We start from the raw sequence: 25,751 nt of genomic DNA, 5'->3' as shown, positions 1-25,751 counted from the left end.
TGGTGGTTAGTAGAACGTCTCTGCTTATAAATATCTGCAGTCAAGATGGCCGCCAAGGGCGCCGCCATATATCCAATCCATACCGGAAGTCCCAACCGGAAGTTGGTTAATCACCAAAATAAAAGCCGCCATTAATCCAATCCATACCGGAAGCCTCAGGCGGAAGTTAGTTAATCACCAAAATAAAGCCAAATAAAAGCCCAAACAATCTCTCTAAACATGCCTATTTTTTTAAAATTGCATTTCCTATAGAGCTTGGCAACCTGCCACAGTGTCGGGCGCCATCCTCGTTGCAAGACGCCAGAGCAAGGGCGAGAGAGAGAGAGAGCTCTCGATAATCATATCTAACTATGTAACGGGGAAAGAATGAATGTATGTCTTCATTACACTGCAGGGATCGAAATTAGCACCCGCCATCCGCCAAATGCGGGGGAATTTGTATGCTGGCAACTGGTGGGTGAATTTAATCAGTTTACCAGCAACTGTGACGGATTCATTCCAGTCAGATCTGATCAAATTAATCTTAATGATCTATATCTTGGTTAAGGCATAACAGTGCGCTTTACACGACCCAAGAGTTAGATCCAGTCAAATTATTATTTAATTATAGTTTCTGATTCTAACAAAGTGTCAGCTGGACTTCAGAAGGCCGGAAATCCACAACTACTTGAACGGCCGTAAGCGGTCATTTGGACCACTAGATTTTAAACTCTATAATCTCTCATGTAAATACCCGATTGAGTGATGAATGCATTCATTATGTCATGATATATTTTTCTTTAATGAAATTACACCAAAATGTACATTTTAACAAGTTTAATTATACATTTATTAATACCATAGTAAACCGTTATTTTTGCATATTTACACAAGAATTTAACAGAGAAAAGTTAGAACAATTAAAAGTAACTTATTTGATTATGAATGATTTTATAATAATATATAAGTTAAAAAAATATAATAATCGAAAAAGCTGGAAACAAGCTGATCTCAAACAAAAGAAGAGCTGTGATCACTGGTCACAGTCTACTCAGATTACCTCCGCTCTCCTCACACAGTCACCACACACGGGCTTGTGGCATTTCAAGTGTCCAATGTTTGGTTCTGTTTGCAGCTCTTTTGGACTGGCACTGCCTCCAGTTCTGTGTCTGCTGCTGCTGCGGTGGTTGGTTCCGCTGCTGCCCACCTTGTGCCGGGACGTCCACGCCGTACATGGTTTTGTTGTAGTACATCACAGACTCTGGTGTTGCCTTCGCCCCACTGAAGGTTCCCACACCTGTGTGCAGGTGCTCAGGATGCAGACATTCTTCCTTGGCTGGTACACAGTCAGAGTCGCATCATTTCAGCACCTTCGTGTTGTGAACAGTTCCGCTCGCTGTTTCACGGAGGGAGGAACTCCCGTTTTTGTTTGCCCATGGTGCCAAACAAGCTATTTAATACAACTATATAATTATTAACCCTCTGGCCTTGTTCGTTTTTACTACCCTCTCAGCTTGTTCGTGGCCAAAAATGGCCACCAACAGATTGAGTCTGTAATTTTTGGGATTTTGTATGTTTTTTGATGCTTTTACTGCATAAAATGTTTAATTAATATTAGTTCTTGTCATAAGTACAAAAAATTAATTCATTTTTAATTTTTTAACCCCTCAAATGCCAATTTGTTTGCACAATGCGCTTGTTGGAAAACTACCACAAAAATGATCACTGCCGATCTTCTTAGTGCTACCGGTTTATCTTGTATTATCAATAACACAGTCTGAGATATGTAACTGATTAACACCAACATTGATTATTATGCATTGTTATTTTTGTGCAGGGAAGGCAAAGTAGAAAAAACTCCCTCTCAGCTTGTTCGTGGCCAAAAGTGTCCACCTCCTGTTTACATTTTCAAAATGCTATAAAACTAATATATATATTGAAAAAATTCCAATTTTTTTACCAGTTTTTTAAATTTGCATCAGTCCTTGTCATGAAAACTAAAATTTCATTCAAATTCAGAATTTTAACCCTTTAAATGCCTATTAGATAACATAATGCTGATGATTTGTAAGGGAGAATAGCATTAAATCACCATGTTTTTGCAAAATAATACATGCTACCTGTATTATTCTTCAACCATCATTGCAGCTTAATGTGTGTCAATAATAAGCAGTATCAATGATTTTTATGCTTCATTAGTTTTTTGTGCAGTGACAGAAAAACATAAAAACTCCCTCTCAGCTTGTTCGTGGCCAAAAGTGTCCACCTCCTGTTTACATTTCTAAAATGCTATAAAACTAATACATATATAAAAATAATTCCACTTTTTTTCCCCAGTTTTTTAAATTTGCATCAGTCCTGGTCATGAAAACTAAAATTTCATATAAATTCTGAATTTTAACCCTTTAAATGCCTATTAGATAACATAATTCTGATTATTTATAAGGGAGAATAGCATTAAATTACCATGTTTTTACAAAATAATACATGCTACCTGAATTATTCTTTAACCATCATTGCAGCTAAATGGTTGTCAATAATAAGCAATATCAATGTTTTTTATGCTTCATTAGTTTTTTGTGCAGTGGCAGAAAAAACATAAAAACTCCCTCTTAGCTTATGCATGGCCAAAAGTGTCCACCTCCTGTTTGCTTACAAAATGCTATATACAAACACTACATACTGAAAATATTTGCTCCTTTTTTCAAATTTGACATCAGTCCTGATCATGAAATCCAAAATTTTAATCAATTCCAGAATTAACTGGGTCGTTTTCCCATGTAAATCTCCATGCTCCAGGCATAGGAGGTTGCCACATCACAGGTGAACCAGATTTTAATGCCATACTGTGCAGGCTTGTTGGGAATATATTGTAGATGTCAATGGTGTGCATGGGGGGGTGGGTAGTGGCCTAATTGTTGGAAAATGCACACTAAAGTGCCCTCTTGGGTGCCAAAATGCTTGCTAAAGTGCCCTCTTGGGAGCCAAAATGCGCACTGAAGCACCATCTTGGGAGCCAAAACGCACGCTGAAGCGCCCTCTTGGGAGCCAAAAAGTGCGTTAAAGTGCCCTCTTGATTGGCAAAACACAACAAACTGCCCCCTTGGCTGGTTAAAACATGATAAACTGCCCTCTTGGGTGACAAAATCAGGCACTAAAGTGCCCTCCTCGGAGCCAAAACGCGCGCTACTGTGCCCTCTTCAGTCACAATAACTTGCTGTATGTGCCCTTTTTTTGCCTTTCGCCCCTGCCTTTCAAAAGGTCTGTGCACGCAACTGGTCGAAGTCCACAATGACCTATGAATGCAACATGCTGCTCGTCAACACACACACATCAACCCCTGGATTAAATAAGAGGGGGAGGCAAGCAACCCACTTTTCCCACAGGATGCGAAATGCAGCGAGTTTATCATTCCTGAAGCGTCCTGGGTGGGAGAGCCTGTCATCAAAGCAGATGTTAGCGCTGATCTGAGTGAAGCTGTAGAGGGGCATCGTGGCACAAAACGTGGCCGTCCTGTCTTGGCATCCCACATGCCATGTGTTGCTTCATGTCTTGAGCAGTAGACACCAGCCAGAATCAGAATCCCAATGTAGACTCTCATCTCCACTTCATCCACATTCTTCCAATCCTCACATCTTCGCCTTCCATGCAGGTTTGTGTTGGTGCACAGCAGCTGAATGATCTCCTCTGTAATAAAATGGTCAAAGGCAGACCTCAGGTTGCTGATATGGGCAACTGCATACAGGGTGGGCCCTGGGGTGAAACCAGTGGATACTGGATTGTGGTGCAGGGTCTCTTCAGCAGTGGGAAACCACATTATTTTCCCATGACGAGACATCCACTCACCCGCCAGCCCCTCTGTCTCTGCCATCAGCTGATCGGCCTCCATCGCTGTGTCTGTACTGTCCTCTTCCCCTGAGGAAGAGGAATCAGGCACTGGCTGGAAGTCGTCATCAGTGGTGTTGCTGTCATCCTCTGAGGAAGGTGTCCCATCATCTTCAGGAGAGGATGTGTCCTCATCTTGGGTAGAAGATTTCTCCTCCTCAACCGCAGAGGATTTCTCTCCATCTTTACTCTCTGAGCCCATCACATACTCAAGTGCTTCAGTCAGGGCATATGACCTTCTCGCCATCCTACAGATAAAGAAGGATCTGGGAGCTGATAGGCTCACTTATAGCATTAGTACTGACTGCACCTGCAAAAACTCCAGGACAGATTTATAAACAGTGTCAGACTTTGTTTTTGTTTCCCCAGAAGCCAGAGGTCAAGATGACCTGTGATCCTTTTTTTTGGAGAGCAGCTATTTGAGAATGTAAAAGCTATTGTGTAGTTGTGTGTGGCATTTTTTTTATGAAAAGATCAAAGTTACAGGGGTTTTCAACCTGTGCATCACAGCCAGGTTTGCCTTGGAAACTCAAAGCTCAATAACCTGTACCAAGAGAAATTCACCAAAACTTGTATGGTATGATACACTGTAATTTATGTCACTTTATCTTGCTAATACTACTTTTTTTTTCATGCACAAACACACATCATTACCTGACATCCTTAGGATCACACCTATGTCAAAATTGTGTCATTCATTTGCTCCATTGGAGTGCAGGAAGCCATCATACGCCCCTAGTGGAAACTAAGAATATTAACTGAAAATGCTCCCTTGCCCAAAAATGGACAAATGACACAATCTGGTAAAAAACATTAAAAACTAAAATTTTCAAGTGTTGAGTTTAGAATGAAAGCCATTTTACCTAAATGATATGATTTTATACTGTAAATCACAATGAATTAAAAAATGTGGTTTTAATGGGTTTCAATTGGCCAAAAGTGTCCATGATAGAGCCATAAGGTACAATTGTAGATACACAGTATAATATTGACATATTTAAAGAGCAGGTTTTGAAAATTGAAAGATCAGCCAAAAATCCAGACCCTTGGGAAATATCATTCCATATGCATTAACACAGCTAAAATGATCAACAAAAAGGAAGTGAGGTGAACACAAATGGCCAGCATAGAGTCCAGAGGGTTAACTCACAAGTAAATTCACAAAGAGGCACAGCTGGATACCGCTAACACAGTTAGAGACAAGAGAGACAATGAAAGCAGCAAACCGCGCGAAAAATGGAACAATGAAACCCAGCGAAGTGATGTGCGGTCAGTTTGAACACTTATGGCCGAAACAGGTTAACATATCATATTTTGTGTAATTTATATAAAAACTATTCAAAGTTAAAATACAGACACTTTTAGGAAAAGTCATGTAACAGCAGTATTGCATTTTTCATTCAATGTTATAAGTGTTATATTTTCTCTATAAGTGTTGATGTTTTCCTCAATTCCTAATATATACAATTAATGAAAATAAATTAAATGTTAAATAAACTTTATTTAACATGGTAGATCCCTTTGTATAGTTTTTCATATGCAGTTATGGTGCAACATTTTGAATTGGGACATTGAGATTAATGGGTAATGATGGTAAGGACTTGGTGTTTAATAGCTGAACAGTGATAGTTGGCCCATATCATTTCCTGTTATAGACTGACACCGGCCCCCCACCACAGAAAGGAAAGTTGATGTGGCCCCCACCGAAAAAAGTTTGGGGACCCCTGCTGTAAATCATTGGTGGTGATACAGTGCAAGGACTGTATTGCCCATATATTATACAGGATCTTGTTTGCAGGAAGCTGCCATGCTCTCTCCATGTTTCCTGTATATGGCCGAGCCTGCTCACCAGAGGATGCTTTCATTAAGCACAGTACAGACTACCCACACATTGTTTGCTCAAAAGCATAATAAAGAAACTAAGCTAAAAGACATCTGTCCAGCTTGTCGTTTCACCAGGGATCTTCAGGCATCATGAGCAACACAGTGGCCACAGACAAGTGTGATGCAACAGAACGGGGAGTTCTTGGTTCTGGAGATGTGTTCATTTTTATGTGTAACTATAAAATTACAGTGTTGGCCTTATTTTGAATTATATGTGTGAGCAGCCCCCCACATACACATATATACTCACACACAAACATTGTATTTGTGTTTAATAACCGTAATATTAATATTTACAATCAATATTATTTGTCTATCAATGAAACAGTAACATAAAGTAACATTTACCATGTACTAATTTGATAGTAAGTATGACATTTGTTGTGACCATTTTATCAATTCTCTATTTAATTTGAGAATTCAGTTTATTTAATCTTGGTTATTCTTCAGTCCTATTGTGTGTGTGTGTGTGTGTGTGTGTGTGTGTGTGTGTGTGTGTGTGTGTGTGTGTGTGTGTGTGTGTGCCCCCTACCACCACCACACAAACATAATATTCAAATTTTTATTCATAACGTCGATATTGAAGCTAAATCCATGAAATGTTAACATTATGACTTAGTGATTATTATAGGCTTCTAACTAACTTCTGAGGGGGGGCTGTCCGCAGTGCTGCGCATCACTACCTGCGTGAATGTGTTACATTAACATAAAAATGAGTCGAAAGCTGCAGCAGCCCGTTCCTAGACGTGGTCTTACATGAAGAAAATGAATTTTGAGCTGTTTTGGGTTTTTATGTGTTTCAGAATTAATACAATCTCAGCTTTCATATATAGGCCGTAGTCAACATTCAAATGATAAGCTGTAGTTTAGAAACTGGTTTAGTAACATTAGGTCGGAGGCGTTTCCCCCAAACACATGTTAATTGACAGACTGAATCGAGTTTATTGGCAGAGGAGACAGATTGTGGTTGACAGAGAGAGACAGCTAGCTTGAAAAAAATAAATTTCCGCGAGGAAAACATCGCCTGACATATAATTCCCATTGGCAATAAAAATCTGAGGAAATCTGGATTTATTGCACTTATCAGTCTATAGGCAAGAATCTAAAGGTTTATTAATTTAATTCATTTCAAATGGGCTTTATTTTGTTGGCATGAATGCCACAACAACAATATTTCTAAAGCACCAAGAACCACGAAAAGAGTACCGAGGACAGTACCATTACTTGTGTGCTGTGTGAGGGATGGAAATTAGCACCCGCCACCTGCCAAATGCGGGTGATTTTGTGTGCTGGCGGGTGAATTGAATCAGTTTACCACTGTGGCGGGTTCATTCCAGTCAGATCTAATCCAATTAATCTTAATGATCTATAGTTAAGGCTTAACAGTGCACTTTCCATGACCCCAGAGTTAGATCTGGTCAAATTATATGTTTCTGATTGGACCAAAGTGTCAGTTGGACTTCAGAAGGGTTGGAACTCAAACATTACTAGAACGGCTGTAAGCGGTCATTTGGACCGCTAGATTTAAACTCTATATTCTTCATGTAGCCTAAATACTCAATTGAGTGATGACTGTATGATATTTAAAAAAAAAAAAACGAAATAACACCAAAATGTACATTTTAACAAGTTTTATCATACATTTATCAATATTCATATCATCGCACATAGTGAACCTTAAATATTGCATATATTGACACAAGAATTTAATAGAGAAATATCAGAACACGCAAATTAACAATTACAAGTAACTTATTTGATTATGAAACATTTCATTTTAGCACTTAATATTACTAATTAAAAAATAATAATAATCGAAAAAGCTGGAAACGAGCTGATCTAAAACAAAAAAGAGCCGTTGTGATCACTGGTCACAGTCAGATTACCTCCGCTCTCCTCGCACAGTTACCACACACAGGCTTGTGGCATTTCAAGTGTCCGACGTTTGGTTCCGTTTGCAGCTCTTTCGGACCGGCACTGCCTCCGTCTCCATGTCTGCTGCTGCTGCTGCGGTGGTTGCTTCCGCTGCTGCCCACCTTGTGCTGGCTGCCGTGGCCCCTTTCCCCTCCATGTATTCTGCCCTCAGCTCCTCTGTCAGCTGCTGCAGGACTTTCCTCCGGGTTGCTGCTGGTGCTCATTGAATAAGATGCGGGCATTGATCCCAGCCAGGTCGAGGATGTTATAGAAGACTGCCACTGACCATCTTTCCACCTTTGATGGAGTACGCCCTCGCATCTGGTCCAGGACGTCCACGTCCCCGGTACTTGGTGTTGTTATAGTACATCACAGACTGGTTTTGCCTTCGCCCCACTAAAAGGTGCCCACATCTGTGTGCACGGTGCTCAGGATGCAGACATTTTTCCTCGGCTTTCCCTGCTACACAGTCAGTTCAGCACCTTGGTGTTGGAACAGCTCTGCTTGCTGTTTCACGGAGGGGGAGGGGGGGGAATTCCGTTTTTGTTTGCCCATGGTGCCAACCAGGCTTATAATACAACTATATAATAATTAACTTACAAGTAAATTAGCGGGGAAGCACAAAAAACATAACAATGAAACCTTGCAAAATGATGTGCGGTCAATATGACCGCTTATGGCCGAAATAGGTCAAACATAATCCTGACAGCGGAGCAGAGAGTCAGCAGCTGGATTTTGCACCCACGGTCAGAAGTATAGTAGGTGTATAGGCAAACACACAAACAACAACCACAACGACCATTATTCATTGTATTATTACATTTGTGGGAAGTTATTACAATAAAGATTTTCACTTCCCCACAAACGTAATAAATCCCTGCAAACGTGATAGTTATTACATTTGTGGGAAATCGCGTGTTACGTGTGTAGTAGGCAGCGGCTATTACGTTTGTGGAAAATGTATTACATTTGTGGGTTTATTACATTAAATGCTGCTGATTTTTTTTACGTTTGTGGTTTTATTACGTTTGCGGGCATTATTACATTGGCGGGCGTTACAGACGTCATTGATCGGATCGGTGAAAGACATTACACTGATCTCACAAATTGCTCAAAATTCAAAATATCATCCGATCCGATCAGCGGACAGCCTAGTTCTGTGTGCCCTGAACACATCCAAAAACACAAACTAGAGTTCTCAACGGGCCTGAAAATTACAACCCGACCGATCGCAGCCCGACATACCGGCATTGGGTCTGCTGCTGGGTCCCGTTTCTTCACTGGCCTGGCGGACTGTAGCCGCGCTGACCTTCGCCCCTCCACCACTAAAAGCTCTGTTAATATGGAGCATTAGGATGCATCCTGTATTAACCGTTTTTTCTTTTTTGCCCTTAATTTTTCTGCTCCACCCATCTTTCTATGGCTTATTTCTTTTTAACATGTTTGCTAATTTGAATTTATCCCGGTCCTCTTTCTTATTGTTCTTTTGTTAAACAGGAACATAACGGTTTAATGACTGACTGAGCGGCTGAGCCAATCACATTTCAATAGAAACAAGGATCAGCTCAAGTTGGGAGGGAATACTCCCAAACCTCCCGATGGCCAGCCCGCCCCTGGTCGCTACTCAGGGTGTTTGGGGGTCCAGTCTCCTCTGTCCACCACATCGTCCATCAACTGGGTCTGCAGTTCTGACTCGATCGACGGCAATTTCATAATATAATTATAATAATAATAAATCATTACAACAAACAAAACTATCTACCAAACATTTTAAAAAGGAATAATGCCTTTAAAATTTAAATAAAACCATAAGTGGCGATCAGCAGTTTATATGTCAGCATTAACGTAATGTATCGGTAAGTTAATGAGCCCAAACTGTTAGCTAGCTAATAATGATAATATTGATAACATTACTGTGGGTTCAGTAACAGGTTTACCTCTCCACGGTCCTCTCAGCCGGAGATAAACCAGAGCCGCCTCTCCTCTTCCTCCACAAGCAGGAGGATTAAGAAGGAAATCAGGAATTCCTGAAGCTCAAACAGATCTGACAGTCAAACTTTACTCTTCTTTTCACTTTCAGGAACCTGGGCTGCAGAAATAGTGACGTACGAGTAGAGGCGGGAACACCTGGTGACGCAACCAGGAAATGCTGCGAAGGGTAGACTGTCCCATTTAACAAAAGTTGACACGGTCTGCAGGGCGCACCAAAGTACACTCCTTCGGTGAGACTGCAAAGGGCGGGTCCTTGAAGTGTGCAGACCCTGCAGTGGGACACAGCAACAGTCACTCTAGTGTGTCCTGGGTCTTCCTCGGGGTCTCTTCCCGGTGGGGCATGCCAGGAACACCTCCCAAGGAAGGCGTCCAGGGGGCATCCGATACAGATGCCCGAGCCACCTCAGCTGGCTCCTCTAGATGTGGAGGAGCAGCGGCTCTACTCCAAGCTCCTCCCAGGTGACAGAGCTCCTCACCATATCTCTAAGGGAGCGCCCTGCCACCCTGCGGAGGAAACTCATTTCGGCCGCTTGTATCAGGGATCTTATTCTTTCGGTCACGACCCAAAGTTCATGACCATAGGTGAGCGTAGGAATTTAGATTGACCGGTAAATCGAGAGCTTCGCCATTTGGCTCATCTCTCTCTTTACCACAACAGATCGATACAATGGCCACCCTTCCCTCACTCGTGAACAAGACCCCAAGATACTTGAACTCCTCCACTTGAGGCAGGAACTCCCCCCGCCAGCCCAGAGGGAGCAAGCCACCTTTTTCCGGTCGAGAACCATGGCCTCAGACTTGGAGGTGCTGATTCTCATCCCAGCTGCTTCACACTCGGCTGCAAACTGCCCCAGGACATGCTGGAGGTCCTGGCTCGAAGGAGCCAACGAGACAACATTGTCTGTGAAAAGCAGAGATGAAATCCAGTGGCTCCCGAACCAGACCCCCTCCGGCCCCTGACTGTGCCTAGAAATTCTGTCCATAAAAATAATGAACAGAACCGGTGACAACGGGCAGAGGGCCTCCAACCCTGTACTCCCAAAGCCCCTCTCACATAATGCCACAAGGGACACGGTCGAATGCCTTCTTCAAGTTCACAAAACACATGTAGACTGGTTGGGCAAACTCCCATGAACCCTCGAGCACCCTGCAGAAGGTATAGAGCTGGTCCAGTGTTCCACGGCCAGGACGAAAACTGCATTGTTCCTCCTGAGGTTTGACTATCGGCCGAATTCTCCTCTCCAGTACAGCATCCAGATAAGGGGCACAGTCCTTTAAAAGAGTATTTACCAGAGGTCCAAAAGCTGTCCAGCCAGTCTTTACTTCTCCTTCACTCCAGGAAAAAGGGAGGACAAGGTGCTCTTTCTCCTTTTTATCTAATTGGGAAGGTGATTAGTACTTGCAGGTGTCCCAGGTTGCTGCAGGGGAAGGTTCTTCAGCCACACAGGAGAGAGAGACACTTCGAAACAGTGATTCACACACACACACACGCATAATTAGGAATAAATTCATATGGTGCAAAACAAAAAAAAGGTTTCTCCTGGTGACTTTGTGACACTTGTTTGGATGGAACTGAGGAGTTTAGCATTTCTTTAAGTTGAATTTACATCCTCAAACCCAGTTCAACTGGAAGTTTTATCATTTATCATACTTGACAGATAGTGGGTATGTAAAAGATATGAACTTTGTTTCCAAAGAACGGATAATTAACTATGGCAGAGTTTCTAACCTTTATTGTGTCTTGTCTCAGTTATAAGTTAACTTAACAGAATATTGAGACTTCTTATGCCAACCGTATAAGGGCTAAGTTATCATTCTAAATATGCAAGTGCTTCATACACTTTATTCTTTGTCCGAACAGCCAGACGACACTTTGAGATTTCTCTATGATGAGTGTTCAGTCTCACATGTAAACCATATTGTTTTTTTACAAGGTCAGGATCTATGCCAGGTCACTGTAAAATATTGAATCAATTGGTCTCTGAATTAATGCTAATTGTTTTTATCTTATGTCTGGATCCAACAAAATGCACACAGGTGCGGCAGGATGCAGTGTGGCTAGGGTTTTAAGCACAAACTATGGGAACTAGTAGAACAGTGATTGCACTATATTTTACTTCATGACAAGTAAGAATCAAAACAGTTTTTTGTTGTTGTTGAGATTAAATGTATTACGTGCTTGAATTACTGGGACAAACAGTTTGAAAGGACAGTGTGATTGTTTTCAAAAATAGAGAGGAGATGTAACACAGAAGGGTTTCAGCTAATTACTGTTTTCCTTGTTTTATTGTATTATTTTTAGTCTCTCTTGTGTCATTTAACGATGGCTAAATATCCAAATTCCATTATTCAATTTACTTCCTCTATTAGATCTGCTTTGACCCCACTTTTTGAAGTCTTGAGAGTCCTAGGCACTTAGTGACTTGAAAACAGATTTTTCCCAATTTGAGCATTCACAATAACCACCCAAAATCAACTGGGGAGGCACGTAGAAACAGCTGTTTACAGTTTGCAGCTGAGATGCCAAAATATTAAGACACCAAAAAGTATTAAAACCTAGCCCCTCCCCCTATGCCCCTTTGTTCTGAAAAACAAACAGCCCTTTTGGATGCCCTTATGGTAGATAAAACATAATAGTGACACCTTTCCAGTGCCCTTTCAATATCACATGTGGTTGGCAAAAGTCCAAGAATGAGGGGCTATTTGAAAGGCACTGTTGCACAGGTATGGTGCTCAGTCCTGAGAGGTGCAGACAGAAGATTAGGCATCAGAGGAGTGGAGGCTGCAAGAAGAAGTGTGGCAGTGGCGGTCAGTGAGTTGGGAAGGGGCCTGTTTAGGGATGACTTTGTGTGTGAGGATTTTGAATTGGATCCATTGTGGGGCTGTGGGCCAGTAGAGGTTCTGGAGGACAGGGGGTGATGTTGTCACAGGAGAGGGAGTGGGTTAGCAGGCGAGCAACAGAGTTCTGGAGGTACCTGGAGTTTCTTTAAGACCTTGCAGCAAATCGTGGCACATGTAAGCAGCAAAACTAAAAGCTGTATTATCTTTATCATGCAGACCTATCTACATGGCAAAACTCCATGTAGGGATTGTTTTTGTATTATTCTCCATCAGGATTCTTCTGCTTTCCATCTTAGCCATGCTAATACTTACAACAATGTCTACATTAAGCTAGTGGGCACAGATAGGGCGAGCTATCGCATAGACAACAAAGGCTCTTTAACCTTCATCAGACTCATATCGGCAGCATTAACCACCCTTCTACTTACAGTAAGTGAGGAGCAAAGCGTCAGAGAGGGATCAGGTTTGTGGAAATGTTCCTGTCTGACATCCTGTAATCCTGAACGCTGTTTACTGTAATGAGACATTCAAGAAGAAGAAATTCTTAAAGCTAGATTATACAGAGGTGCATAAGTAGTAAATTCACTCCAACATACTGTATATACCATCAAGTTTAAACTTTCTTGTGTTTTTTTTTTTTTGAAGCTCTAAAATTCTTTGAAGAAAACCATCATCTTGCTGGTACAGTCGGGAGAATCCACCCACCACTAGTGCAGGGGGCGAAATCTAGGCCGGGCTAGACGGTCTTTCCAACTTACTGACCCCAGTTTTAACCTAATTGGTGGTGATATTGTTTTTTTTTTATTTCTCCCCCATCAGGAATTTTTTCACTATCCAGAGTAAAAATGGTGGATTATGAAGTGACTATATTCACAGGCAGTCTCGACCAAGCCACTAGCTATAATGAAGTCTACATTAAGCTGGTGGGCACAGATGGAGAGAGCCACCGCACCCGGCTCATAGACTACAAAGGGTCTTCAGCATTCATCAGAGGTGCAGTAAGTCTGAAATTTCCGTCTTTAAATCTACAACAAGCTTCTTCAACCATCTCAGACTTGTATCTGCAGCATTAACCACCCTTCTACTCTCATTAACTGTATGTCAATCATTGTTGACGTTATAGCTCCGTTTTTGGTTATCAAATAAACTTTTTTCAAAATTTCTGTCTATATTCCAGGTGTCTGATTTTACCGTGTCCTGCTCTGTCTCCATTGGAAAGCTGGTTCTAATAGAGCTAGACAAACAGCGCTTCTTATTCTTCCCTGAAGAAGACTGGTTCCCTGCCAAAGTGGTGATAAAATCCCCTGAGGGAGACACGTACACAGTCCCTATCTATCGCTGGATCACTGACAGCAAGGTGCATCGCTATAAAGAGGGAACAGGTTTGTTGAAATGTTCTACCTGACTTCCTGTAATCCTATACGCTGTTCACTGTAATGAGACATTCAAGAAAGACAAGTTCTAAAAGCTAGATTATATAGAGGTGCATAAGGAGTAAATTCACTCCAACATTCTGTATATACCCTCAAGTTTAAAGTTTCTTGTGGTTCTTTCTTTAAGCTCTGAGAGTCTTTGAGGACAACCATCGTCATGGCAGTAACAGTCGGGAGGAAGAGCTGAAGCGGAGAAAGGAAGAGTATCGGTGAGAGCTCAGATTAATGCACCTTTAGAGAGAGAGAGAGAGAGAGAGAGAGAGAGAGAGAGAGAGAGAGAGAGAGAGAGAGAGAGAGAGAGAGAGAGAGAGAGAGAGAGAGAGAGAGAGAGAGAGAGAGAGAGAGAGAGAGAGAGAGAGAGAGAGAGAGAGAGAGAGAGACTGCCTTCACTGCTCTGCTCTATTCTTCCCAGCTGGGACGTGTATAAAGAGGGAATACCACACTGCATCAAGGCAACAAACCCTTGTTCTCTGCCTCCTGAGGTCCGCTTCTCCTTCACCAAGACTGTCCAGTTTACCTTCACTGCACTCGAAGGGTGAATTCCTCAAATTCTGTCATATATTGCAGCTTTCAGCTCTGTAGTTTATAAAAACTGTTTAGTTTTTTTTTTCTTTCATATACCAGGATGATTAAGCTGAGGCTGGAAGGGTTGGCTGATTGCAAGACGAAGTGGAAGGATATGCATCATCTTAATCAGGCATTCTGGCATAAAACTCACATGGCAGGTACTGAACTATCATAGTAGTTTAATGGAATATTTGATACGGTTTGCATAGTAGTACACATTCAACTGTATTTACTCAGATAATCAACTGTATGTTATCATGCTACTCCTGAGATAAGTTATGAATTTTGACTGAATGCTTGATAATCTATTGTTTTCTCTAATTGGCTCACTAAATGGAAAAATTCAAAAGAAAAATGAATTTGTATCTCGGTCTTCTAGATCTAGGTCTTCCTGGAATCTGTATTTAATAACATATAATCAAGACTCAAATGACTGAAACAACTAGAAACAGCGTCCAATCATGTCTGTCACTCTAATTTATATGAAACAAATTGTTTTCACATTTTTTCTGTTTCACATGCAGTGCACACTTATAACTGAGTGGATTTAATTCCCTCTTTTTCCAGACTATGTTCAGAAACATTGGAAGGAGGATGTGTTTTTCGGCTACCAGTATCTAAACGGCATCAACCCCATGCTGATCAGATGCTGTACGGCCCTGCCCAGTAACTTTCCTGTCACTGATGACATGGTCTTTCCCCATGGTCAGTCTAGCTTGGAAGAAGAAATGAAGGTGATTGTCTTGACCTCGACTGATCTTAGTATTAGAATCATGTTTGTGAGTGCAAGTCATTTCTCATCCTCCCTAAATGTCCAACAGAAAGGCAACATATTCTTGGTTGACTACAAACTTTTGGATGGAGTGGAAACAAACACCATCAATGGGAAGAAGCAGTACTTGATGGCTCCCCTGGTCCTCTTGCACAAAACACCTCAAGATCAGCTGATGCCAATCGCTATTCAGGTGAGATGACGAGTCAAATATAGGCAACAGTAAAGCTGCAAGCTAGAGGCATGATATGATTCAAACTGTAAGACATGTGATCCCCTGTAACAGGAAGTATGTTTTTGAAGCAAGACTCTGTATCCATTTTGCTAGTTAAACAGCAGATCATCTGGGCAAAAAGTAAGGTGCACAGCACATAGAGGCTTTATATTTATTTAGCCTAGTGAAGCAGCTGTCCTCCAGAGCTCTGTCAAAGCTAAAACTCTACTTCTGTCAAATTAATAACTCCACTGCCACTGCCACTTAAATGTGCCACAGCATTAGTGACAGTGACATTACTACGTTCATGGAAACATTTAAAATGAATGAAAGCAGCCTCTCTAATGATAAACTAAGAGTGTACCCACGTTTTAAACCTGCCTGTGTAGGATCATCTTACTGTCTGAATAACTCGCTCTTCAAATAGAAGGCAAATACTACGCCTTTGACTTTAGACTAGCTTTGTTGGTCCACAGCGCAGTTGTTCTCTGCTGTCTCAAGATAGCAGTGAGCCACCAGTGTGCCTGACCACACCTCTTTTTAAGACCAACATGCGCAGGGATGCGCAGGTGGGCCCACGTTCATTTGCTATTTACAGCCTTTATCTGAAACTAGCTATGACACTTGCGCTGCACCGTGTGCTTCTTTGTGCCAGGCATAAGATAGAGTCACCTGAGTTCTTTCTGCTAGGAAATGAAATTTAAAAAAAATGTGTCATTTGCCAGATTCAAGTTTGACAGGCTGACAAAGGCACAAGTCAAGTCAGTTATATTTTCATGGCACACAAGCATAGAATGAATAATGAATATCCCCTCAAGGGATCAACAGAATACCAGACTGCAAAAAACAAACTGGCAAGCAGAACAAATTCATATTTAATACTCAAAGATACGAGAGACCAGTACTGGTAAGGAACCAAATTAATTTGACAACTTCATCCTCCTTCTTTTTCCTGCAGCTGAAGCAGACTCCAGCAGACGACAACCCCATCTTCTTTCCTACTGAGTCTGAGTACGATTGGTTGATCGCCAAGATCTTTGTGAGAAGTGCAGATTTCAACATGCATGAACTCAACGTTCACCTGCTGCGCACTCACCTGCTGGCCGAAGTGTTCACAGTGTCACTGCTGCGCAACGTGCCCATGGTGCATCCTCTGTACAAGGTAACTGTGAGAGAGAATACTGAACTTGTAGTTTTGGTCTATTTAACCTGCTGAGTTTTGTATCTTGCATAGTTGTTGAACCAAAAAGATTTTAGCTTGAATATATTAAGTGAAGTATTTCACACTGACGAATCAAGATTTCTGACTCTGTTGACAAATAATAGTGTCAATAACAAAGTTCCTTCTCTCCCTCAGCTCCTCATACCTCACACTCGCTACACTCTGCAGATCAACATCCTGGCTCGACTGCTTCTGATATCTGAGACAGGAATTTTCACACAGGTCTGAAAAGACCAACATGCCTAGTAGAGCAATATCATCTACAGTATTCCTCTCTGACAGTTTTTCACACATATGTGACTGATCCTTAGTATGCGGCATCCGGTGGAGAGGGTATGATCACAATCCTGAAGAGGTCCACGGCCTCGATGACCTACAGCTCCCTCTGTATACCAGAGGACATTGCTGAGCGTGGACTGGAGGATGTACCAAACTTCAACTACAGGGATGATGGACTCAGGCTTTGGGATATCATCAACAGGTACTATATGCATTATGATCTTAGGTCTTTATACTGTTTGACAGTATAAAGACTAAGATAGTGGTAAGGTTTGTCAGGGGTCAAATAACAACAAATAAGTTGGTAACAATAATAATAATAATAATAATAATAATAATAATAATAATAATAATAATAATAATAATAATAATAATAATAAGGCTGGTAACATCTATTTAAAATGCCGTTTACAGAAGCCAGCAGGAGAGCCAGACTGTAAAGTCAATTTGACACAATGACCAAACTGTGTGATTAGTACATCACGTGATGAACACACGTGATGTAAGCTTATGTGAATAAACGGCTGTAAAAGGGTTGATAACATTTTTGAGCATCATATCTCCTGTGGAAACTTGTTTCAATGACATAATTGTATCTATTTGGTCTGCTAACATTAGAAAAACTACTGCAGTGTGTATAGAAACGTGTAAGTCAATTAGGAACGTGTTTAACTGAACTTATCCACATTTCTCAAAGGTTTGTGCAGGGAGTGCTCGGCTACTACTACAAGAATGATGCTGAGGTCAAGCAAGACTCTGAACTGCAGGAGTGGATTTCGGACATTTTTGTTCATGGATTCCTCTCCAAGGAAAGCACAGGTGGGCTTTACTGAAAAGTAAACCCTAACGATGATAAATGTGCTCATTAATGTACTATTTTATTGTCGAAATTCAAATATGAATCACATTTTAATGTAGTTATCTAAACACAATATTCCGTCTAATTCTCAGGAATTCCTCAGAGCTTCACCTCTGTGACTGAGTTGGTCAAGTTCGTCACCATGGTGATCTTCATCTGCTCAGCACAGCATGCGGCTGTCAACTCTGGACAGGTGAATCTTTTTAATCCAAGCCTACAGCCATGCTTAATGAGGCTGTACTTTGACACAGTTCTGCTTTAAACAAAATGCAACAAATGATAATATACAAGTTATGATGTTTCCTAAGGTCACTTTCTTAGTTTACATTTTGCACAAAAGCATAACGCTCCGTTCCCACATGTGTGTGTGCGGAGGCGAGTCATATATCCGATTTGCCTGTGAAACTCCTCCCCTCCATAACATTTTAACTGATTTGCTTTGAGTACGTTCAAGCTTAGCTATCAGGCTGCTAGCTAGCTAACATGATTGGTCCTGTTCCTGTCCTTCTAGTGCACCAACCTCATGTTTCACATGGCGGACTAGTGTAAAACAGACAAGAATTAGCCTTTCACCTATGGCTAAACAGGTAGTTTCTATCCATATGTAAAGAAATGCACTTCCGTCATTGCAGTATGACTTTGATGGCTGGATGCCCAACGCCCCCAGCTCTCTGCAAAGCCCTCCACCAACCAAAAAGGGGGCAACAAATGAGGCCACGATGTTGGACACATTCCCTGACGTCAACGCAACAGTTCATGTAATGGCGACTGTGTGGCTACTCAGCAAGCAGTCAACTGACTTTGTAAGTGACAAGACTTCAAAATGACATAAATAATATTTATATTTAAGGAAAGTATTTACATAGATCTATATGTCATCACAACCATAATACTCACTTTCAATAAGAAAAAAAAAACCTTTTTAAATGTATGATTTCATCAGGTGCCTCTTGGCCATTACCCGAAGAACCATTTCACTGAGGAGACTCCCTGCAAGCTGATAAAGAAATTTCAAGAAAGGCTTGAAGAGTTTGAAGCCAGTGTCAAAGCCAGAAACGGGAGTCTGGAAGTCCCATACACATACTTAATTCCATCGGAGGTAGAAAATAGTGTGGCCCTTTGAGTATCTGATGGTGTGAGTTCCTCAGCAGAGGGCAAACGTCAGGTTCACTCTAACAAAAGGAAGAAATGATGTGCATGTTCTTATTTTAACTGAAAACTGTACATCTGAATGTGAAGCTTCTCATGGAGTCGACTTGATTCATCTGTAGTCAAAATGTGCAAATCCACAGTATAAAACTTATGTTGTTAATGAATATACAGGACATCTAATCAAACTAAATTACTGGGGATAAGATATTATTTTGCATTATAGGGACGCAAATGTACGTTACCTTATGTAACTGACAAAATAACTGTTGTGAAAGATATACTCTTGAAGTAAACTGTCATGACTAATTGTCACAATGAAGTCAAAAATAATTTCTGCTTTGCTAAATGTACTATATGTTTTATGTCTCTATACAATATATGTGAAGGCTGATAGGGATTCAGATCATATAGAGACACACTTACACACACAGCGTACATTGAAGAATTTGATTTCTGAATGAAAAATGTAATTTAACTCTTTGTTTTTTACTCTGCACATCTAGCCATTTTACAAACATTACGAATGTTATAATATCTTTAATTTAGGAAAAAGTATTCATATAACAATTTATATAGTGTCAATGTGTGTATTTAGAGACCTAGCAATCAGTCTGACTGGAAGCAAGTTCCTGCTCTGTGTTTTGATTTGTGGTGGCATTTGCTTTAATAAAACCAGATATATCCTCTGTTGTTGTTGTTGTCTCATGTTTTAATGTCATTGGATTCAGGCTGCAGGGCTGTAGGTACAGCTCTTTCAATGTTGAGAGCAGAGTGTGAAAACTTTTACAAACTCAGAGGTATTTACTAAACATCCAAACAGCAGCAACACACACTCTTTATAATGAGTCCTGGCGCGAGGCCAGCTGTCCTGTTTCACATGCAGGTTTGATTCAAGTACTTTTTCATGCAGTGTTGACTAGTGCTGTGTCGGTCGCGAACGTGTCGTTCAAACGAACAAATCTTTTGAGTGAACAAAGTGAACGGAATCACTTCATGAACTGATTCGTTCCTTTCTCAGTTCAGTTGAGCTCAGCCGCAAGCATGCCGGCCGGGAGTGGAACTGCCGCGACTCACACAGAGAACTGTGAGGAACAAGTTTGCGCTGTGATTCGTTCATGATTCGCGAACCTACTGCACACAGAACTGTCGCTTAGGATGTGATTCTCGTTCATGTACTGTGCAGAAAGTGGTGCTGTGTCACTCACCCACTCACACAGGGCAGAGGAGTTGATTCACGTTCAGTAACCGTACTGCTAAAATTAGCGCTGTGTTGCTAACATCCGTTTAGCATCATCTATCTATAAATACAAGGAATCTCTGTCTGTCTGTCTGTGTGTGTATGTGTGTGTTCCTCAAATATCTCTGCGGCTCAGGATCAGACTGACCTGAGAGTTTCAACATGGCTGCTGCGTGGTTCAAGGGTGTGCTATTTCGCATTTGTTGGACTGCAATGATACCGTTAATAAATTATTTTATAAATGCTTTACAAATTCTGCAAGCATTGTCCACCGGAGCCACCACAGTCACGCGCGCACCAGAGCCAATCACTGCAGAGCCCACCGCGACCCCCCACCTTAAGAAACAAGCAGATTTATACCTGCAGCGGCGCAAGCTGGACCGGGATTTTGCCGGCGGTTCGGTCCCGTTCTGTTCTGTTCTGTGCATCTAAACTGACTGTTGTGGATTAATGAGATTAAATGAGTCCGGACCGAGTCTGTTCGGGTCTGAGGAGATCCGGAGACGCGCGGACAACAAATTGGAATCGGAATCTGTGGATGTTCGTGTGTAGCTAGCCGCTAGCTAGCTGCTAGCGGCTAGCTAGCCGCTAGCTACACGGCCCACCTCCCGAGGCGACGGACCGGAAGCATCGGCACATCCAAAACCGGACCTAGGGTAAATAATGTTCGCCATGCTTTTTCGCGAACATCGCCGTCATGTTTGCTTTGTGTCTGGTGCAGGAAGAAACGGTAAAAACAGGCTTTTGTCACGAAAGTGTCCAAGCAGCAAGTTTGGTTGTTGAGGAACAGGAAGTTGTGGGAGGATCCTAGGCGGATGATTGACATGCAACGACGGTCGGTGTGTGTGAGAGTTGAGAGATTTGTGACATTTGGCGTGTTTGGAGTATATAGTTAGTGTGTTATGTAGTGTTTGGTGTAGTGTGTTTAGTGAGTAGTGGGGTCGTTTTTTTGTTTAATGAGTCAGAATAATGAGGAGAAGCTGAATGTGGAGCAGGCAGTCCAGCTATTTATTCAGCTGGAAGGAGCACAGGCAGACCTGAGCATTGCCTGCATTTAAATGTAAATAGTTACATATAACTTTCTAAATTTTTTAAATGTATGCACAAATTTAGATAAACAACAATTTATATTTGCATTATAAGTAAAAAAAAAAAAAAAAAAAAATAATGGTTTGTTAAACATATTTGTGGTTTTCACAGTAAATAAATCTAACTTTTTCTACTCGGATTTCATGTTTTTTTTTGTGATTTTAGGTCCATTGTGTTAATACAGTATGTCAAAATAAAAAAACTGTACAGTCACACATGTGAGGTTGTGCTGAAAATAATGACACCAAGTAAATAGCTTTCAAGATGAAATATAATGGCAAAATCAAAATTATAGCTGCTACGCAGCGATGGGTCTGGTCCGGGCAATTTTTTGGCAAAATTAGGCAATTCTGAGCAACAAACAGGAGAATAGGAAGACAAGACAGTTGACAACAATGTTCACTTTGGACGACTTGAGGCTTGAACTCACAACCTCTGGAACCAAAGACTGTCATCTATCACTCTGAGCTAATTGGCAAGTGGCATTATAACAGTGGCTTGACAAATTGATTAAGCCATTCACTGTTGTGCAGGCAGATTTGAAACCACTGTAAAAAATTCAGTTATCAAGACAAAAATCTGAAAATACACATATTGCAGCATGGAGATGTTGGTAATTTGTTTTTAAAAATGATTAATTTGCTCCATAAGTGAATAACTAATGTTTAAAAATGCTGCTTGCATTGACTGCAATTATTCACATGAGAGCAGAATTCAAAATGTTCTCAAAAATTCAGTTTTTTAGGTAAAATTCTGATATTTGTCAAACATCATCTACCATGACTCTAAAAAATGTTCAATTTTTTCATGAACATTGAAGATTTATTTATCTATCTATTTATTTGCAGGTAAGCTATATGTTTACAGTAGTGTTCACAGTCAAACATTTTCATGCACTGTAGGCAAAAATTGTGGGAGGTCTTCATACGTTTTACAGTTTCAAAAAAAAAACAGAGTGATGGACTTCATAATTTTTAATAGGTTTAAATGTACAAAAGTTTCTTTAGTACTGGGGCTACAGTTTAATGAAAGTGTGAAGTTCTAGCAGGTTGATTTGTTATGAATTTTCAAAGTTTTAACTTTAGACGCTTGCTGTAGCGCAACCATCAGGACTATTGGCTTGGGTTTACAGCTGAAGTAATCTGGCATGAGACTGGACCTTTATGCAAAATTCGGTTAGCTTTCACCCATGGTCCAGTCCAAGCCATTTGTTTTTATTTAATTTAGAGGCTTGCTGTGATGCCACCATCAGGACAATTGTCTTGTGTTTCATATTGAGGACATCTGACATTTTGATCTGTCATCATCCTCATCATCACCCTTGCTGGGTCTCGAACACACAACCCTTGACACCAAGAACCAGCTCCTAACTCGCTGAGCTAATTGGCTGGAAGGAGGAATATTGACATGTCCTTGGAATTAACTCAATCTGGCATGGGGCCGGACATTTCTGTAAAGTTTGGTGAGTTTTCGCCCTTGGGAAGTATGACTTCCTCGGAAGTAAGAAAGAAGTAAGAAAGAAAGAATTCCTAGGAATACAATAGTGTCCTGGCAGCTTAGCTGCCCGGACCCTAAATTGTCAAAAACAGCCAATTATACCCTGGAATATCGGATTTCACAACAAACCTAAATATCCCTAACGTCCCACCAGGTTTTTGAACTACTCACGTTAGCTGCTGCACCTCCAGCGCATCGCCGTCATGGTAGGCAAAAAGTGTCGATCCCCGAGTGCGACCTGACAGGCACGCTTGAGGAGCGGTTCACCATTACTCTCCTGCCTGTCAGGTCGCACTCGGGGATCAACACTTTTTGTCTGGCATGACGGCGACGTGCAGGAGGTGCAGCAGCTAACGTGAGTAGTTCAAAAACCTTCTTTTTCATAAACTCTGTGTACACAAACAATGTTCTTAATGCTCTTGTTCATGAGTAGAGATCTTAGTGATGCTACGAGCAAAGTTTCATGTTGTGTCGAGCCTTCTTAGTGTTCTAAAAATAGCGATTTTGATGCTAGCATGTCTTGCCCCATGCACTCCCGTTCAAAACTAACGTGCCCAAAACCGAAACTACGGTAAATCTTAAAAGTGCCTCTTTCGTCGTAATTATGCTTTTACACTAAGGTTTGACTCATATTCAATCCCAAATAAAGCCTCGGTTGCTTTTTGGCGAGAGTTTCGCTTTAATACTTAACATGTTTGTAAGGGTAAATATACAGATGACAATATGTGTAGGACATGAAATATACCAAATAAAGACAATAGTTGAATAGATGGTGTTTGAAGGGCAATTATGATGCTGGTTATCCACATTACACAAAGTCTATAAGACTACACTCTTGGCAAAAAAAGTAGACAAAATGGAGGGACAGTTTGACAGAGTTTTCCTTTATATGGAACATTTACTGCATATTTAGTACTTCTGCTTTTTTTATAATAATATTTATTTATTTATTTATTTATTTATTTTCCAAAAGGTAAAACCAGAACATATGACAGAACAAATAGACAAACCGACAAACAAACATTTGGCTCACATACACATTTAATTTTCAACTTATACAGGCGAGAGATTCAGGAGTAACCTCCTACACATTTAAAACAAACAAATAAGCAAACAGATAATATATTATGCATACACATATAAACATATGCACATGTATACATACATATATGCATATGATACACATACACACGAAGTAAAATGAATTGAGGGCACGTTGCCCTGTATGATACATCCACACCATCAAGGAGAGGTACATAAAAAGAAAAAACCGTCCGTGACACAGGGTGTCATTTATGAGGCAGAGCATTCGGGGCTATGATACAAACCCTCTTGTGAGAATGGTGGAAACATTCAAACCAATATATGACAGAAAGGGTTCCCATGTTTTACGAAAAACATCATCTTTGCTGTGTTTACACGTCAGATAGTCCAATGCAACGTACTCAAGTGTCACCCTTAGATGGAGTTTTATCCATTATCCAATTCAGAAGAATACACTTTCTAGCACAGAAAGTAAGTGTTTGGTGAAGTTTTCTTTTAAATTTGTCAGTGATGGACAAATCAGATATGCCAAGTAGCAAGTATAAAGGGTTATTGTTTCTATTAGTGGACAAAATCTTTTTAATCTCCTGCCCTATGACCTGCCAGAACTGCTGTATTTTCCTACATTGCCATAGGCAATGTGTAAGGCTACCAAGTTCTATCTTACACTTGGGGCACAGTGGAGATGCATTAAGGTTAAATTTGTGACGTTAGGAGGGAGATATGTGGGCACTGTGTAGGAGCTTGAGTTGCATGGCTCTCACTGGGTTACACACACTCAATGTTTTTGCATTCTTCCACGCATCGCATCAGTCAATGTCTGTTATCTCAACATTGAGTTCTCTCTCCCATAAGCCTTTCAGAAAATAGGTGTTTGTGGTGTTGCACCCATTAAGGACATTATAGAATAGACTAATAGAGCTGCCAGATTTCTGTAAGAACAGCTGTCTCTCTAAATGTGAAATATTTTGACACTGAAGGATTGTGGTATCCTTTGTGACAAAGTTTCTTACTTGCAAATATCGAAAGAAATCCTGTTGTTGAATGCCATATTTCTTTTTCAGATGACTAAAAGACATCATGGTAGAACCATCCAGTAATTTGTGTAAAGTAGATATCCCTTTATCTGCCCAGACACGGAAGTTATTGTCCATTACTCCAGGAGGGAAATCAGGATTATTGCATATTGGAGTGAAAACAGAGGTGAATTGTGATCTACCCTCTAATTTTCTGATGGCATGCCATGCCTTAACTGTGGAAATTGTAATTGGGTTAGTACAAGCAGACTTCAAGGATGCACTTTTTCTAATAAACAAAAGATTACTCAGAGGGTATTTGGACATTGAGCTTTCTACGTCCAGTTTCAACGCGGTCAAATGCCTTCTCGGCATCCAGAGAGAGCACCAGACCATTCAAAGACTGCTGCTGAAAAACTTGAATTATATTTAGTAATCTGCGCACGTTATTGTATGACTTATGACCTTTAATAAATCCAGTTTGATCATCATTTATAAGAATAGGGAGTAGGCCCTCTAGTCTTGTTGCTAATATTTTGGAGAGGAGTTTCAAGTCAGCATTCAACAGGGAGATGGGCCTGTATGACGCACAGTCCTCAGGAATTTTGTCCTTTTTTAAAATTAGAGAGATGTGCGCTTCTCTCAAAGACCGCGGTAAAATGCCCTTCCTAAAAGAGTCGTTAAACATATTTAAAAGAGGGTCAATTAATAAGTTGTGGAACTCTTTGTAGAATTCACTACTGAGTCCATCTGGACCTGGAGCTTTACCAGATTGTAACCCTTTAATAGCACTGAGCACTTCCTTCTTAGATATCGGAGCTTCAAGAGATGTTTTCTTGTCGTCAGATAAACTAGGACGGTTGAGAGAGGAGAAA

General features: G+C 40.9%; 1 protein-coding gene across 2 annotated transcripts in view; it reads left to right on the top strand.

The window, feature by feature from the left end:
• Window positions 1-19,679, top strand: part of LOC115580535 (hydroperoxide isomerase ALOXE3-like) — a 32,809-nt gene extending 13,130 nt beyond the window's left edge. Inside the window, exons 2-16 of one of the 2 annotated variants that reach the window (XM_030415036.1) lie at window positions 9,743-10,113; window positions 13,315-13,493; window positions 13,673-13,877; window positions 14,056-14,137; window positions 14,341-14,463; window positions 14,553-14,653; window positions 15,063-15,229; window positions 15,317-15,460; window positions 16,440-16,643; window positions 16,839-16,925; window positions 17,015-17,184; window positions 17,680-17,801; window positions 17,934-18,034; window positions 18,474-18,644; window positions 18,785-19,679. In XM_030415036.1, the coding sequence (XP_030270896.1) occupies window positions 10,044-10,113; window positions 13,315-13,493; window positions 13,673-13,877; window positions 14,056-14,137; window positions 14,341-14,463; window positions 14,553-14,653; window positions 15,063-15,229; window positions 15,317-15,460; window positions 16,440-16,643; window positions 16,839-16,925; window positions 17,015-17,184; window positions 17,680-17,801; window positions 17,934-18,034; window positions 18,474-18,644; window positions 18,785-18,964 (2,106 nt within the window). In that variant the 5' untranslated portion in view covers window positions 9,743-10,043 and the 3' untranslated portion in view covers window positions 18,965-19,679. The remainder of the gene's footprint in view (window positions 1-9,742; window positions 10,114-13,314; window positions 13,494-13,672; window positions 13,878-14,055; window positions 14,138-14,340; window positions 14,464-14,552; window positions 14,654-15,062; window positions 15,230-15,316; window positions 15,461-16,439; window positions 16,644-16,838; window positions 16,926-17,014; window positions 17,185-17,679; window positions 17,802-17,933; window positions 18,035-18,473; window positions 18,645-18,784) is intronic. The other variant, XM_030415026.1, reaches the window with a different exon arrangement.
• The last annotated feature ends 6,072 nt before the right edge of the window (window positions 19,680-25,751 follow it).

The sequence above is a fragment of the Sparus aurata genome, chromosome 1 (genome assembly GCF_900880675.1).
Source record: "Sparus aurata chromosome 1, fSpaAur1.1, whole genome shotgun sequence".
Lineage (NCBI taxonomy): Eukaryota > Metazoa > Chordata > Actinopteri > Spariformes > Sparidae > Sparus > Sparus aurata.
The sequence above is the reverse complement of the archived record's forward strand: the minus strand, read 5'-3'. Positions and strand labels throughout refer to the sequence as shown.